The sequence below is a fragment of the Xiphophorus couchianus genome, chromosome 5, assembly GCF_001444195.1.
Source record: "Xiphophorus couchianus chromosome 5, X_couchianus-1.0, whole genome shotgun sequence".
NCBI classification, from domain to species: Eukaryota; Metazoa; Chordata; class Actinopteri; order Cyprinodontiformes; family Poeciliidae; genus Xiphophorus; species Xiphophorus couchianus.
In genome coordinates this window covers 14,037,765-14,054,863 of record NC_040232.1, presented here as the reverse complement: position 1 = coordinate 14,054,863, position 17,099 = coordinate 14,037,765, and the positions used below count along the sequence as shown (strand labels likewise).

Here is a 17,099-nt window from a genome sequence, read left to right as displayed (position 1 = left end):
AGCTCTGCGTTAGCATTAGCTCAGTCAGTGTGGCTAAATCCAGATTGGCTTGATTCAAGCTTAAATCACACATGCTAATATTGCACCTATCAGAACATTTACATACATCACGTGCTTTAGGGTTGCCTAACTTATTGAGTGTTAAGTTAAAGTGCTGAAACAAGATTGAAATATAACGCTTGTTTTGTGCGTGTGTGTAGAATGAAGACCATTCTCAGCAGCCAGACTGTCGACCTGCCTGACAGCGGTAAGAAGCTGCTGATGCTGCACAGATGAACGTGAATAAATATGTTGTAATGTTTTTAAACTGACTTTTGTTTGCCACAGTGGAAGTCAGGCTAAAGGGGCGAACTGTGATTGTCAAAGGGCCCCGTGGTAAACTCACCAGGGAGTTCAACCACATCAACCTGGAGCTCAGCCTGCTGGGCAAGAAACAGAAGAAGGTAGCTATGATTGACAATCTGTTACTGAAATAGTGTTGCATGAGTATATTCAAAGAAAGTTTAACCATTAGCAATGGAGCTAGTGCCGGGATGCATCCCTGCTTCAATTACAAGATAAAAAGTAATGTTTGACTTTTTTTGTTTGGTTGTACCCCCTTATTGTCAAGTTATCAACCGTTTGAGCATTTTTAACTGTAATTTAACATGTGAGGCTGTGTAAAACTGATCCCTGTGCTGTTGTTGTTTAGCTTCGTGTGGAGAAATGGTGGGGAAACAGGAAGGAGCTGGCCACGGTGCGCACCATCTGCAGCCACGTCCAGAACATGATCAAGGGTGTCACTCTGGTGAGGTTCACCTTCCTGGAAACACTGCAGTCAAATGAATCTCGGTCACTTGGGCTGCCTTTGTTCTAAATTAACAACGTAAATCTGTTTGTTTGATCGTTGACTTTGCTCCTGTTGTCTGCTGCAGGGTTTCCGGTATAAAATGCGCTCCGTGTACGCCCATTTCCCCATCAACGTGGTCATTCAGGAGAGTGGGTCTCTGGTGGAAATCAGGAACTTTCTGGGAGAGAAGTACATCCGCCGTGTCAGGATGAGGACTGGTGAGTTGGCTTCACACTGTGGAGACTCTGGAGTTTGTGATAATTAGAGATATTTACTTCCTTTCAGTTTGGAAAAGTCACAGTTTGACTTAGTGGAAAGGATGGGAATGGTGGTTGGCCAGATTTTTTGTAAGGCAGGGATGTTTAAAGGCAAAACGATCACATTCAGTGGGTTAGATAGACTGGTAATAAACGTAGACTAACAAAACAGTGTTGGACAGTTTTGGTTGTTTTTCTCCCTTTTATTTTTGTTTTGAGAAAAAAGGTATTACTGCTCATTCAGTTTTCTTCTACACAGCTTTAAAATTCAAACATGGTTATTTTAACTAGAGCTGCGCAATAAATTCACTGATTTTTATCAAGTTTTCTGTTTTTGAAGCTTTAATTTTTGGAAAATTCAGATTTTTTTGATTTTTTTTATATATATTCCACAAATCTGATGCTTGGGTTTCCATAGTGATGTTAGCTCACCCACAATCTTCCAAGCATATTTTGAAGCTTCTATTTCTTTTGAGTTATTGAAATAAATGCCAAATATTACACATTTTATGTCTTTTTTTGTTGTTTAGTAAAAATGTGGGTGGGAAATATTGATTTAAAATTGGAAATCGAAATTGGCATAAAAAAACTGAGATTGTATTCTTAATCCGTATCGCCCAACGCTATATTACCAAATGCTTTGGTAATATTAACCAAACATTTGCTCTTTTATTTGCAGAAAATACTAAAGATTGTTTGAACTTTCATGTTAATCTCAGATCAGCAAATTGTTGAATCTTTGCAGCACTAAAGCTCTTGTACTTTCATAAATCAGTTGCCTTTCATTTATAATTTTTTATAAAATACAGTAATGTATTAATGTAGCAAAACATTATGAACTCTCAAACAAGGTCTTTGACATCTTAGCGCTCTCTAAATTGCAATATTTTTTATGGCATCATTAAAATGTTTTGTCTAAAAGCCTCGTTCTGATACGACTGTATATAAATATTAAGTTATGAATATTTTTACATTTGGTTTTTAGACCATAATATCCACAGAACCTATTGTTCGATCAAAACTGATATGAAATGAGAGGAAAATATTATTTCTTCAGTACTGATTTTCTCACCTGCTGTTAGAATTTTTATTGGATTATAATCCGGTAAAAAATTCTGGCCTCATGGTAACATATTAAAAATGATCTTCCCGTTTGCTTCCAGGAGTTAACTGTGCGCTGTCAGCAGCCCAGAAGGACGAGCTGGTCCTGGAGGGAAACGACATCGAGCTGGTGTCTAACTCAGGTGTGTCTCATTAACGTTATCAAACTGTTCAGAGCCGTTCTGTCCATCAAGATGAAATAAGCTGCAATAAGAAGTTCTGTTGATGGTTGCAATGTGTCGGGTCGCTCTCTCCTGCCACCAAACGGTCCGATGGAAGTTCAGCTTGTTTGTGTAAAGTGTTGGTTTAGTTTTTCTTTTTGCAGATGTTCAAAATGCATCAGAAATGTTTGGGCAGAAGTGATCGTGCTGTGGTGTGATGCTCGTCCTCCTCTGTTCCAGCTGCTCTGATCCAGCAGGCCACCACAGTCAAAAACAAGGATATCAGAAAGTTCTTGGACGGCATTTACGTGTCTGAGAAGGGAACAGTAGTGGATGCAGACCAGTAGAGAAAACATCTGCTGGTGTAGAGGTTAGATGACGCCGTCGGTCTGCCCTGCATGGGAACGTCTCGCTTTTCCTACCCGTCTTGTTTGTTTTCCTCGAACCTTTCTTTCTGTTGCACATTTATCTGTTGCATGCTTCCTACCTTAAACTTGTCAAGCGTCGGTAATCATAAAATTCAGGAGTCTGTCCAGCTATGTTGTCTATTTGAAGTCATTCTCCTGATATGTGACATGTTGACAAAACTCAGCATAAAACTCCAGGCGAACTTAGGGCTGAGTTTTTTCATAAAGTAAAAATTTTAACAAAATGCTTCTGCCACATAAAAAGCATTTAATGAATAAATTTGGCACCATTTCAATTCTAAGCTTGCACTCTTTATTTTTCAATTTTAAAGCCACTTTTCTCTTTCCAAACTGTTTAATGGGATGTTTACCTGTATTTGCACCTTGTTTTTTATTACCCACCTGCACATGCTTTGCATCATTGGATACTTGACTCTAAATCTTCCCCGCTTTGTGTGTCACTTTTCCTTTTCATGATTGAATCTTTGCTTTCATTCTTCAGACCAGGCCCTGAGAAATAAGCATGTACTGGCATTTTTCCCAACATGTTTTAAAGTAAGTTTCTGCTCTGATTTGCGGCTCTCCTGTTTCTCTGCAGCGGCGTTGATCCAGCAGGCCACCACCGTCAGAAAGAAGGACATCAGAAAGTTCCTGGACGGCATTTATGTCAGCGAGAAAACCACCGTGGTGGAGCAAGATGTTGAATAAAATGTCCACTTTTCCTGTTATGACCAATAAAGCAAACATCTTTATATATTTGTTTGCCGTTTTTTATTCAGCTACAATAAGGATAAACATGGAAAAAACGGTGCGGAGTCAAGAAATTATATATTTATATGTTTACAGTTCCTCAAAAAGATTTGAAATAACAGATTAGAGGAATTCAGAAAATCAAAACAGATCAGTGCCACTGCCAGGTGTTCAAAGTGTGGTTCCCGGGCCTTTTGTGACCCTCCAATGGTTTTGTACGGCTCCTGACTGCTGTTCAGGAATCGTACATGTCTGGCTGACAGTTAGGGTGTTGCTGTACGTGTTTTTGAAGAAATAGTGACTCCTATGCTGTTCAGAATATCCCATAAAAGTTGACCTCAAAATACCAGTAATTGTATACATGTATTACAAAATACTTGTAATACATGTTGGCTCTAACATGAATTGCAGATGTGTTTTTACAATTATATATTTCATATTTTATAAAAGGAAAAACATAATGAATTTTTTTTTTTTTAAATCTGGTATTTGTGGCCTAATGGAGCTTTCCAGTCTTTCTGCAAAAGAATAAAAATATTTGGACTCAACTATTGAAGGAGGTGCAATGAAGGTAAAATGCTGTTAAGTGGACCAAATAATGGTAATTTAAATGGTCTAAATCTAAGAGCTGATCTAGTAAATCAACAGCTGCAGTTCAGCATCTATTTGTAGCCCAATATTTCAAATGTTAATATAGTACATATTTGAGGGTAGGCTCATATTTTTGCTTTCGATTTGTTTTGTACCTGATGGTTTTACTGACGCTGATCAGCTTCCTCACATGTTAAGCCCTGCATAATATGCTGTCGTGGTCAATTAGAAAAAATATTTTATTGATGTCAAAGGGAAATTAAATGTAACTCAAATTATTCAAGATTCTTCATATAAAGAACCGGTCAGGAACACATGGAAGAATTTTGATCAGTACGAATATTAAAAATCTTAAGGTACAAAGAATGAATAAATGACATTTTTTTTTAGAAAGAGAAATTGATGCGTTTTTGTGTTGCAATGTGGCAGACAGGAGAAGAGCCCTGGAGTGGATGGTGAGGGGAGCTAAACGATTCAGGGTCTGCAAGGAACTGAAGCAAAACCAACAGACTGCCACACATCTTGGCAGTCTGTTGCCAAGATGTGGCACATTTTTCTTTCTTTCTGTTGAAATTTTGAACTGGGAATCTGATGCGCATTACAATACGGTGGTCATTTTAATGTATTTCTTGTGAGTGAGAAACCTGTCAAACCGCAGCAGCCATATCAGTTTCTGTGATTTACATTTAAACCACAGCGGGGTTTTTAAAAAAAATTATTATTATCATGATTGCACGGTTTGTTTTGTTTTTGAATTCCCAAATAAACTCGGCACGTCTGATGACGTACTGACGCACGCCAATCCCTGTGTCGGTGCGTCACCTCCTGGCGACCACAGTGCTTCGCGCCAACAGCTGAAAGATTTTTCTGACCTTTCTGCACCAAACCGGCGACCAGGGTGCGAGAGCAGCGTGTTCATCATGGTAGGTAACAGTTTCGGTCTGTTGGCTCAGGCCTGGAGCTGCACGAACTCCCGACGTTTCTCAACAAGACGAAAAATACCTGCGACGTCATGTGGATAAAGCTGCTCTCGGGTTTAGCTGCAGCTAAACCGCTTCAATTTATTTTACACTAAAAATAAGCATAAAGCTGTTTAAATGTTGACGTGTTTGTGCTTTTTTTTTTTGTTTGTTTGTTTAGGAAAAATGATGCGTTTACGTGCAGGATCTTAGTCAGAAAGTGAAAGCTACTGAAATTGAGCGCCTGAGCTCCCGAATTAATCCTGCAGCCTCTTTTCACTGTAGTCTCTGCATCAGAGTCTTGTGTTTACAATCACAGCGATCTAGTGAAGCTGTAAAAGTCAAAAACTCCGCTGTGTTTCAATGTGCAGGACATCAGGCGGTTCTTTGGACCGGTATCAGGCAAGCCTGCCCCAAACGTAGACAGAAAACCAGACGAGAAGAGGAAAAAGAAGACTTCCTCAGAAGAAGATGTGAAAAAGAAGAAGAAGAAGGAGGAGGAGGAGGAGGAGGGCTCCAAGGCAAGAAGATGTTGTCCTCCACCATGTAAAAAGACGGAAAATCCTGTTTTCTCCACTTCATTACACAATATTTTTATTCTTGTTATTCAGGTCAAAAGCTCCAAAAATGAAGAGCAACACAAAAGCAGCGAGAAGAAAAGAAAGAAACGCCAAGTTATAGAATCGGGTATGCCAAATATTTTAATCTTTTATATCATAAATGAACATATAGACTAATAGTCTAGAGATGCACTAATTAGGCTATTTCCTGTCAGTACCAATTTCAGGTTTTTCTTTGTCTGACCAGATTTTGACCATTTCCACTTTTACTTTTGTCTCTTAAATTGAACTCTTCAAAGAAATGAAATTAGCAAACGGTTCTTTGATAGAAGTAGTTGGTTTGAAGAATCACCAGAACTGCACAGAAAACATGAAATTGCAGATGTTGATGTTTATTTTCCTCCCTGTTTTTTGTCCTCCATGAGCGTTAGCATGTTTATCTTTAAACTGCACCGCCTCTGGTCGTAAAATCCAGCGGAAGTCCATCCAAATAGCAAAATATAAAAATGGCTGGTGGAGTTTGAATGCATGAGAGTTAAATTAAACTGCATCTAAAAACATTTTTTGCTATTTCAATATTAAACATGCTAAAGCTGCAATAATTCTGATTTTATATATTGTGGGACTCTAGTTGGAAACCAGCAAAATAGGAAATTAATCAAACAAGTCCCCAACCTTTATCATTATTAAAAATGCACGAAACAAAATGTTGTTAGTTGATTTATATTTGGTACATCATTATAACTCTTTGTAATTGTAGCTGGAGGTAGGAGCAGTACAGTGGAACATTTTTGCCATTTTGAAATCAGTAACTTGTTAAAATCTTGGTGTAACTTTTTCCTGGTATCCCATTTCTGCCTTTATGAATACACTTTACTGTTTGTGCTATAGAGTAACAAATTTTTTTCACATTTAGATCTTTGTTAGAAAAATACTGATCTTAATCCTTGTTCATCTTCAGTGAGAAAATGACAAAAAAAACCTTTTGCAGATTTCTTTACCGTTTTCATAAAGCTGTAGGGGACCAGTTCTAGGAATTGCATCCTTAAGAGAGGGATGTTTTCCAAAAATTAGATGAGAAATGAAAAGCATGTCATTCTTGTTTCTGTTCAGATTCAGACGAGGAAGAGCCGGTGATGAAGGCTAAGAAATCCTCCAAAGGGAAAGCTGCGACCAGCAAAGCAGATCCGCCTCCTAAGAAGAATCCTGTGCAGTACGTCTCTGAAACAGGTCAGACACCATCAAATGAAATTATTCTCAGGTCCACCTAATGTATTTGGCCTTTAAAGAAAAGCTCTGCTTGTCTCTTGAACCTGCAGACTCGGACAGTGACAACTTTCAGAGTCTGAAGAAGGCCTCCAAGCCCAAACAGAACGGCGCTAATAAAAAGTCAGAGGAAGACAGTTGCAGTCCTAAAGTCAAAGAGCGAGTCAAGTCTCCTGCTAAGCCTCCTTTGAGTTGGGGGAAAACTGAGATAAAGAGTCCCAAAGTTCCTACAACCCTTAAACTAGCCCCTCCCCCTCCGCCTAAGCAAACTCTCACCTCTGTACTCGACTACTTCGGCAGCGGAGAGATTCACCGCTCAGACAAGAAGCTGGTAGCCAGCACCAAACGAAAGGCTGTAAGCTAACTTTCCTTTCCTTGACTTCTCCATGACGCATTTTCTGATGATTTTCTTACTCTGCAGGAAACTAAATTTGTAAAACTCCTGTCTTCCTTCAGCCGACTCAAGAGTTAGACGACCTGATAAGCGACGAGGAATTGGCCCGGCAGCTGCAGATGGAGGAGGACATGGAGGTAAGAGGTTAAATCAACTATAGTGAATTCTCAGTTTGGAGATCATTGGAATACGTTTTCATTCAGTGGCATAGTTGGGGGGTGGGGGGGTGGGAGGGAACACATTCAGGATTTAAACAAGTCGTTTTATCTTTTGTCAATTTATTGTCATCAGATGCAGCTGGTTGATGTCAGAAAAGCTGTTTCCTTTCTAGGTTCTCCTGACATAGTTTTAATTTAAAGAGCAGCTCTTTGCAGCTGCATGCACATGTTGGTTACATGAACCAGAGTGAGCAGGTTTCTGTTTAGGCTGCGACTTCTTTAAGCACCCCCCTAACCAGCTACGAGCCCATCTACCTCCATCAGTAGTTAGATGCTACAGTGTAGGGATTTTTCTGGCAACAGAAATATATTCCAACAAATTTACAATATCTAGCTTGATACGTTTTGTTGATCTGTAGCGATTTGCAAACCCTCTTAAATTTTTTCCCACTTTCTCATTACCTTCACTAAATTGAATGAATTTCATATTGAAGATCAAAACAGTACAATTATGTACTACTGAGTAATGCTGTAGGACAATGCAGAATTGTCCCTCTTCAGTCCTAAAGATGTTCTTCAGGTGATGGAAGGCCAACTTTGTAATTGTCTTTATGTGTCTTTGAAAGTGCGGGTTTGAGTCCCTCTCTATGCCCAGATTTCAGGCCTGATCTCTAGTTTCCAGCTGTAATACCTGAAGCTGTGCGTTGACTCCAGATCGTTCCTCTTTAGGTGCAAAGATAATAACGTCAGTTTAATTTCTGTTCAGCTGGAGAAAGTTTTGATGCATCCACACATTGTTTTGTTTTAATCATCTGTTTAGTGCTTGGAAGGGTTTGTGAGGTAGAGCTGTGTGTCATCTGCGTAGTGTTTTATATTACCTTTATTTAACCATCATTGAGATAAAAAATCTCTGTTTCAATGGAGGCCTGGCCAAGAGGCAGCAAAGGTAATACAATAATTACAGTTAGGTACACAATTAAAATGTTATAAAAATACTAAAAAGTCACATTTTAAGGACGTTATCTGTAGTGCGCTCAGTCTGGACTTAAAAATGCTCAATCAAATAAGTTTAGTCAATTTCAGGTCTTTTTGCAACATGTTCCATGTAGACGGAGCTGAGAAAAAATATTTTCAATTTGGCAAAATGGAGCAGAGTTATGGTCTCGTAGCATGTAGATATTAAATAGAAAAAGTCCCAGGATTGAGCCTTGGGGAACCCCACATCTGAAGTTACATGATAAGTTACCTATTCATACAACAGAATCTCTTCTTTAGGTAAGACTCGAGCCAGAGAACCAGAGAGTCCAACCCAACGTTCTAGTTGTTTCGATGTTTCATGGTCAACATGGTCAATTGCTGCACTGAGGTCCAACAGTAGTCTAAGTCAGTCGTCCCCAAGCCCCGGGCCGTGGACCAATTGGTACCGGGCTGCACAAGGAATAATTAAATATTTCCGTTTTAGGTATTATTTGAGTCTGGAGGATCTTTTATTTTGAAAATCCTTTAACCGGATTCTCTCGGTTACGTCTTGCGCGACAACATTGAGCCCACAAGCAGCAAAATGAGTAAGAAACAGATCAGATGTCTTTGGAAAGTTTCTTTGTGAAGGGGAAAAGCCTCCTGCCCCCCGGGCCGCAGTAAAATAGCCAAGTCTTGACCGGTCCGCGGTGATAAAAAGGTTGGGGACCACTGGTCTAAGTTGTTCATGATTTTGCTATTTTTCTTTCAAGCAGGTGGAAAAACAAGTCCATGAGGACGAGGAGTTTGCCAGAACGTTGGCCATGCTGGACACCGAGCCACAGCCCAAAAAAGTAAGGCACTGCAATGGTCACTAAAAGGCATGTTGGCTTCTTATAGAGGAGATGTAAATATGTTTCTGTACCTTTTCAAGTCTCGCAAAAACTCTGAGGAAAAACCAAGTACAACCACGACCCCCAAGAAGAGCCGCGTGAGCGTCCCGTCGAAGACCAGTCGGACTCCTCCGGAGGACGTTATCAGTCCGTCGCCCCAGAAGAGCCCCGCTGCTGTCAGAGCCAGCTCCAAGCTGGCCATGATGAAGAAGCAGGACGAGGCGAAGGACGAAGGCGCGAAAAGCAAAACACCCACTTCACCGAGGAAAAACAAAATCTCTCCGAAAAAAGAGCCGCGTGCTTCATCGATTTCAGACATGAAATTCACACCCAAAGCAGGAACGACACCAGCGGCGCTGAAAACGTCTCCTAAGAAGCCCGAGGTAATGCTGCTTACTGTGAGGCTGAACTCTGACCCATTCATTTGAGCTTCTTTCAGGTTTTATTCTGCTTCCCAACCAGAGCACAAGTACGAGTCCTGACGATGCGGAGAAGAAGAAGATGCACACTCTAGCTTTCAGGAATTACCTCAACAGAGACGGACCACGAGCGCTGGGATCCAAGGAAATCCCAGAGGTAAGGTGGAACGTCACAACGAGGAACCGGCTGCTTCTCAGTCATTCTTTATTTCAAAACACAGTTACTCACTTTAAGAAAAATAAAAAAAATCTTTCTAGGGAGCAGAAAACTGTTTGGAGGGGTGTGTGTTTGTGCTGACTGGAGTCCTGGAGTCGATGGAGAGAGACGACACCAAAGCTCTCATTGAGCGTTACGGAGGCAAAGTGACGGGAAACGTCAGCAAGAAGACCAACTACCTGGTGCAGGGCAGAGACAGTGGAGCGTCCAAACTGGACAAGGTCAGCCGGCCAGCAGCCCACGTCATGTTGTCAGGGTTTATTTGGACCATATTTTTTAGATAAAGATGAAACATAAAACAAACGAAAGGGTTACTACTTCTAAATTGAACAAAATAACTGCTACTACTAGTAGTAATAATCATAATAATCTTAATGGTAATAATAAATTGTAATCAATGAATAAAATCAGTATTAAATTTGGTAAATAATAAATTCATCAAGATAATCATTTTAATTAATAATAATTAAAATCATAATAAATTCATTCAAAATAGGGATTATATGGCCTTATTATTACTATTAATTAATAGTTTAATTGATAACAGAATAAATAAATATTAGTAAAAAACACTTTTATTAAGAAGTAGGAAGAAGCGGCAGCTTATTCACCCTTCATCACCTGCATCTGCTAAGACGTGTAACATTCTTACAAATAAAAATCTCACACTAAAATATTTGTGGAGCTCAAGCCCTTCATTTTTCTACATTTACATTTACAGAGGGGAAATAAATTGGTGACATGATTTCAAGTTGCACTGTTTTTGTACTCGAAAGCAACAGGATGTTATGGTTTATTTTTAAAAATATCCTCCAATTTATCAAAGAACTTGAAGCCTAAATTACTGAAATATTCCAGTTTCATTCATGTTAACGTTACGAGTCTTCCTTTGTGTTTTGCTCTCCAGGCTGAGAGTTTAGGCACCGTCATCCTGGATGAGGACGGCTTGTTGGAGTTGATCAGAACCAAACCAGGGAAGAAGTCAAAGTATGAGATCGCTGCAGAAGCTGAGGTCAGAACTCCTACATTAGTAACACTATAAAGGCTTTTACTTTGGCACATTAGCAGTAATAAATATCAGCATGGCTTTTATTACCATATGGCTTAAAGAGGCAGGATTATGTATTTTCCAATGGCGTAGTCCCATTTTATAACACAATCAAATAACTAAAAGAGTAGCATTATACCATGATGTAAAGATCAAAAAAGTAAATTTTACATAAAACTGCCCTTTAAAGAATAGCAGCTAAACTAATGTGAAAATCACCTGATGGAAATTTACCATAATATTTCCAAAAGCTGCACAATAGTTCACAAAATGTGGTGTTTTACTCCATAAAAATAATTTTTGTTTTGAGCCAAGTCTGCAGATATGGGCTTTAACTTTTAACCTTTAACCTTTAAATGGTCCTAATGAAGTCGATCTCTCTTTATTTCTTTGGATGTTTTGTTGCATCTTTTAGTGCAAAGCCTCAAAAACCAGAACTCCTTCAAGTGAAATCTCAAAGGTTACCCCCAAGGCTCAGAAGATCTCCCCCTCCAAGGGGAACTCCAGGTCCCCCAAGACCCCGAGCCCCTCAAAGACGGGCCAGAGGCAAAGAGCCAGTGGCAGCAGCAGCAGCACTCCAACTGGGAGGGGCTCCAGACAGACAGCCCGAAGGGAGCTGGGCCTTCCCAACACACCCTCCTCTTCCTCAGCTCCTGGACCCTCCCCCCCTTCCCCGCAGGGGGACGCTGCCGGTCTCCTGTGGGTGGACAAGTACCGTCCACGTTCTCTGAAGGGTGTGATCGGCCAGCAGGGGGAGCAGAGCTGCGCCAACAAGCTGCTCCGCTGGCTGCAGAACTGGCACAGACACCACAGCGGAGGACCGGACAAACCCGCAGGTAGCAGAAGAACCGGCCGACCTCACGCCGACTCATCTGGCAGAAACGTGTCGGTTCTAGATGTGCTTTCTGTTCAACAGCATCGAGGTTTGGTAAATTTGGAGGAGGGAAGGATGACGGATCAGGATACAAAGCTGCTCTGCTCTCTGGGCCTCCAGGGGTGGGGAAGACCACCACAGCTGCCCTGGTCTGTGAGGTCAGTCGGAGGGCACACACTGGCGTCTAACCAGCAGGCTCTGGTCGCACTTCCTGTTTGAATCTGTGGGTTTGCTTGTTGTTGAAGGAGCTGGGCTTCAGCTACGTGGAGATGAACGCCAGCTGCACTCGCAGCAAAAACAGCCTGAAGGAAGTCGTGGCGGAGTCGCTCAACAACACCAGCATCGAGAACTTCTACAAAGGTCAATGTTTGTTTATAAAACAGCTGCTGATTTGTAAAAGATGGAAAATTTTGTTCCAAATGTTTCCTAATAATTCGCAAGTACAGCTGTCAGAAAGTGGCATCGTTGCCCTTTCACAGGAGCTGCTTCGCAACCTGGAAAAGTCTGGAATATTTCCCGGTTTGGAGGACTTTGGAAATGGAGCTGGAAAAATATGAAGACTTTATTTCCTGTCCCCATGTCTAAGTAGAGCTGGGTCATGTGGATAAAAAAAAAATATCCACATGACCCAAAATTCAAAAGTTTGAATTTGGTATCAAAATTTTGATACCAAATTCTGTAGATCTAGTCATTCCTTCCTTTTATCCATCCCTCCTCCATTTTTAAAATATAAATAAATGGATGTAAAATTGACTGAAAACTCTTTAAATTTGTGGAGAAGTTACAGCTGTGACATGAAAACCGTGTGAACGCTGCCACACAGCTCACGCTAACTGTGCTCTTCATATTTATCCTCTTCTTCAGCAAATCTCAAACCTTTTTGAGCCTCTTCTGTCTGTCCTTCAGGAACGTCTCAGACGGTGAGCAGTAAGCACGTCCTCATCATGGACGAAGTGGACGGCATGGCTGGAAATGAAGACCGAGGAGGAATCCAGGTACTGGAGCTCGTTTCTCATGATCTGATCGGATTTTGGAGTTTATGGGAAGGTTAAAAATAAGGAATGTTTGGAAAATGACTGTGTGCCTGATGGAAATCTAACCAGTTGGAATATTTACTTATTGTAAGAGTATTTTTCTCTGACCAGTGACTTTGTGCCTCTTGTAGGAAATGATCGGCCTGATCAAAAACTCAAAGATTCCCATCATCTGCATGTGCAACGACCGCAACCACCAGAAGATCAGATCGTTGGCCAATTACTGCTTTGACCTGCGTTTCCAGAGGCCGCGGATGGAGCAGATCAAGGTTCCCTCTTGTCGTCACACTGCAACGTGTCCATTAATGTTAAATTAAATGCATAAAAATTACCTTAATTGTAGAAATTTGTGTTTTCATAATTGGATTGTCATCATATTATCATTTTATTGATTTAATTTAAATTTTTTTCCAGGGAGCCATGATGTCTCTTGCTTATAAAGAGGGTATCAAGATCCCTCCTCCGGCTCTCAATGAAATCATCTTGGCCTCCAACCAGGACGTGCGACAGGTAAGGAGCTCAAAGCGTCTCACTCTTTGAGGTCTGGGATGTTTCCGTCCCGTCACTTTGCCCGTGTCTCCAGGTGATTCACAACCTGAGCATGTGGTCGGCCAAAGACAAGGTGATGACGTACGACCGGTGCAAGTCCGACGCGGCCAGGGCCCGCAAGGACATGAAGCTGGGGCCGTTCGACGTCTGCAGGAAGGTGTTCGCCTCGGGCGAAGAGACGGCCCACATGAGCCTCATCGACAAGTCTGACCTCTTCTTCCACGACTACTCTCTGGCGCCGCTCTTCGTCCAGGAGAACTACCTGCACGTCCGTCCGGCTGCGGCTCGGTGAGTGAGACGCGCCACGCTGCGTAGGTCTGCAGAGACTCGCGTCCAGCTGATGTTCCTGCTTTCATCTTTCCTCACAGTGGAGACATGACGTCCCACCTGGTGCTGCTCAGTAAGACTGCCGACTCCATCGCCGACGGCGACCTGGTGGACAGACGGATCCGATCGAGTCAAAACTGGTCCCTGCTTCCCACTCAGGTAACGATGGTCTATGAATCGTCTCAAGTGTTATGTTGTAAACTATAGGGACTGCCTTATTAAATAATAATATTCTGATAATAACTGATAATCACCTGGATATTTATGTATCAAACTTATTAGTCTGATCTCGTGAGGAGTTTGTTATTTAGAGACTGCGACTGAATATCTCTAGGTGGAGCTGCACGAGTCAGTCTGAGACAGATGCTGAAAGGTTCTTTAGAAACTTAATGTAGCAACTTATTTGACATCCATCTAAATATTATCAAATAATAACTACGTTTCCAGAAACAGGATGTGAAATAAAAGATTATTTCAGCTCAGTGTAAAGCCAAGATGAAGGCCTGTTGCAGAAGTCTTAGTCATATTTATCTAGAATTCCACTATTTTGGATAGGACAATAAATCAATAACACATATTTTGATAAATATGTGATCAATATCAATAGATAATATGTCTGATAGATAATTTAGTAATTTCACTGAACTCCGATCCAGAACTGCACAGCATTCTGGGGGTTGTAGGCAGAGGAAAGGCTATAGCTAGGTGCATGGCATCGACTAACTGACTCGCTCTTTGGTTACCTAGCAACATCTTGCTGAGTAACTTGTGCAGCCGCAGTTTCAGGTTTCGCCACTGTACCTCAGAACTGCTGAAAAATAAAAAAAGCATGGCATGAAAAGAAAAAATATTCTCTGGAGAGGAAACTGTGGATAAAACCTGAGAAATCACGCCACCAGTTTCAGTATTTCAGATATTTAAAACTAAAAACTAATCAATTATATCGACTGATATGAAACGCTTGAATCGTGATACATTTTTCAGCCATGTTGTCCAGCCCTAGCTTGAGCTACTTCCATCAATTTAGTGCACTGTGAATGTGAATGCTTCTGAGCCTGGTTGTGTTTTCAGGCCATCTTTGCCAGCGTGTTGCCGGGCGAGCTCATGAGAGGCTACATGTCTCAGTTCCCCGTCTTCCCCAGCTGGCTGGGCAAGCACTCCTCTACCAACAAACATTCCCGCATCGTGCAGGAGCTGACCGCACACATGAGCTTAAAGTAAGCTTCATTTGTTCGTCCATCGCGCTCCCTGGGCGGGGTGTTTAATGCTCTCTGCTCCTGCAGGACCCTGAGCAGCAGACAGGCGGTGAACCTGGACTACATGCATTACCTGCGCCAGGCGCTGCTGCATCCGCTGCAGAGGCACGGAGCGGAGGGAGCGGCGCAGGCCGTGCAGCTGCTGGACGACTACAAGCTCCTTAAGGAGGACGTAGACAGCATCATGGAGATCAGTGTGTGGGGCGGGCAGCCTGACCCCTACTCCAAACTGGACTCCAAGGTGAGCTGAGGACGACGGAAGAGGCTCACTCTTAATTTTTTTTAAACAGTTTCTGAATGCTTTTCCATCCTGACCGTTATTTTTCTGCTTCTAGGTAGGGATACAAACAATTAATCTACTTCTGTTATTAGTTCACCAATAATACCTGCTTAGACCTTTTTTTTTAGTCTTGCAGTTTGGCCGCCATCCAGCAGAGGGCGCCGCTGGTCATTCTTAATGAAGCCACTTGATCGAATGATTTTGGAGCCATACCAGAACGGGAAAGAGAAACGGTCCAAACAGAGTCCGGTGTGGGACACAAAATGCTCTTTACGCGGTTCTGTTTTGAAATATAAACACTCAATAAGCTCCTTATGTTTCGCCTTAATAGCGCTCAATCAGCCGAGCTGCATGACGGAGCAGCAGCAGGTTCTCATTCAAAATGGCTGCTGCAAAGTCGAGGATGTGAGGAGAGAAAATCAGAGGATAAAACGGAAAAAATGTGGAAAAGATATGATGCCAATGGGTTGATTTTTGAGGGCTGTAGTCGTGAGTCTTTTTGGAGTAAAGTTTTAAAATTTGCTCAGGTTCAACCACAGACAGTAATTCTGCATGAATATCTTTCTGTTGGTGAGGAATTAATAAGTGTTTAACAGATTTTATTCTTTTCAGCTTTTATTTCTCTGTTCAGCAGGCTAAGAGGTTCATGTTTTGTTATATTTTATAAATATGTCTAAATTTAATCATGTGAGAAAACCACAATTATCTGTTTATGCAATCAGTATTTAATACAAAATAATGTTCAAATTTAATGTTTTTCTTTTAATTCAGCATATTATGAAAATGTAGACCTTTATGTTATAGAAAGTCGGTTGGCCCGCTTGACTGGAGAAAATTCCAAGTTTTTAAGAAAATGGCCAATTGTAAACTAATCATTAGTTGATCGATAAGATTTGTCAACTTCAGATTAGCTGTTTAGTTAATAACTTGGATCTGTACTTCTAGGTGAAGGCAGCTTTCACGCGGGCGTATAACAAGGAGGTCCACCTGACGCCGTATTCCCTCCAAGCTGTGAAGAAGGGGCGCCGAGGAGGAGGAGGAGGAGCGGATCTGGACGGAGGAGACGAAGGTCCAGATGACCAGGAGTCTGGGGACGAAGCCGAGGGCCTCAAAGCAGACGCCATGATCAAAGTAAGTGTGTTCAGACCTGAGGAAGATTTTCTGTTCTGCTTTCTGGTTATTCACCTGTTCGGTTTCTCTCTGCAGCAGAAGAAGACCAAAACAACTAAAGAGTCGACGAAGGAGAAGAAGCAAGAGTCCGGGAAGGGCAAAGGCAAGGGGAAAGGCAAAGCAAAGAAATGAGGAAAGAACTTAATTTCTTTGCTGGACTCCGCTAACTGACCGCCACTCTGCACTTAAATCAACACGTTAAGCATCAGGACGAGGAGGAACTTGGCTGGGATTCTATCGTTTTGCTCCAACAGAGTGACTGCTGCTTTTTTAACTTCCAGTGTCTCCATATTGAACAGATGTTGCACGTAATGAGCCTGTCTGTCCACATCTGCAGGTGTGTCTCATCAGTGTGCATTCCCTCTGCCTTCAGGCTCCGCTTCAGCTGCTGCAGATGCAAATAATGTGACCATGACGAGGAAGACTGTTATTGTTTGCTACGACTGCAACGCAGAAATGTTTTTGTTACACCTGGATATTAATTTGTAAATTCCTATTTTCTAATAGAGGAATATGTTGCTAAGACATGCTGGGAGTTTTATTTCTAGATACAAAGAAGGCAGCTGATGTCCAGGTGAAATGCTGGACCTGCAGAAACATTTTATAGCTTTAAAATCAAATGCAAAGATGAGACTTTTACAC

General features: G+C 41.5%; 2 protein-coding genes across 2 annotated transcripts; both read left to right on the top strand.

Annotated features, from left to right (window-relative positions):
• The first annotated feature begins 74 nt into the window (after positions 1-74).
• rpl9 (ribosomal protein L9) lies at positions 75-3,511 on the top strand. The gene is made up of 7 exons (XM_028018960.1): positions 75-247; positions 328-443; positions 692-787; positions 915-1,047; positions 2,250-2,330; positions 2,589-2,718; positions 3,354-3,511. Exons 1-6 carry the CDS (start codon positions 202-204, stop codon positions 2,693-2,695), a joined length of 579 nt encoding a protein of 192 aa, XP_027874761.1. The 5' UTR covers positions 75-201; the 3' UTR covers positions 2,696-2,718; positions 3,354-3,511.
• A 1,360-nt stretch (positions 3,512-4,871) lies between these two features.
• rfc1 (replication factor C (activator 1) 1) lies at positions 4,872-16,982 on the top strand. Its single transcript, XM_028017965.1, has 23 exons — positions 4,872-5,019; positions 5,427-5,576; positions 5,667-5,742; positions 6,729-6,845; positions 6,935-7,236; positions 7,338-7,412; positions 9,167-9,244; positions 9,325-9,666; positions 9,746-9,859; positions 9,961-10,140; positions 10,827-10,931; positions 11,383-11,803; positions 11,884-11,999; positions 12,087-12,201; positions 12,748-12,836; positions 13,007-13,144; positions 13,290-13,385; positions 13,459-13,712; positions 13,793-13,910; positions 14,823-14,968; positions 15,035-15,248; positions 16,233-16,418; positions 16,494-16,982. The coding sequence occupies exons 1-23, from the start codon at positions 5,017-5,019 to the stop codon at positions 16,587-16,589; spliced, it is 3,531 nt and encodes a 1,176-aa protein (XP_027873766.1). The 5' UTR covers positions 4,872-5,016; the 3' UTR covers positions 16,590-16,982.
• The last annotated feature ends 117 nt before the right edge of the window (positions 16,983-17,099 follow it).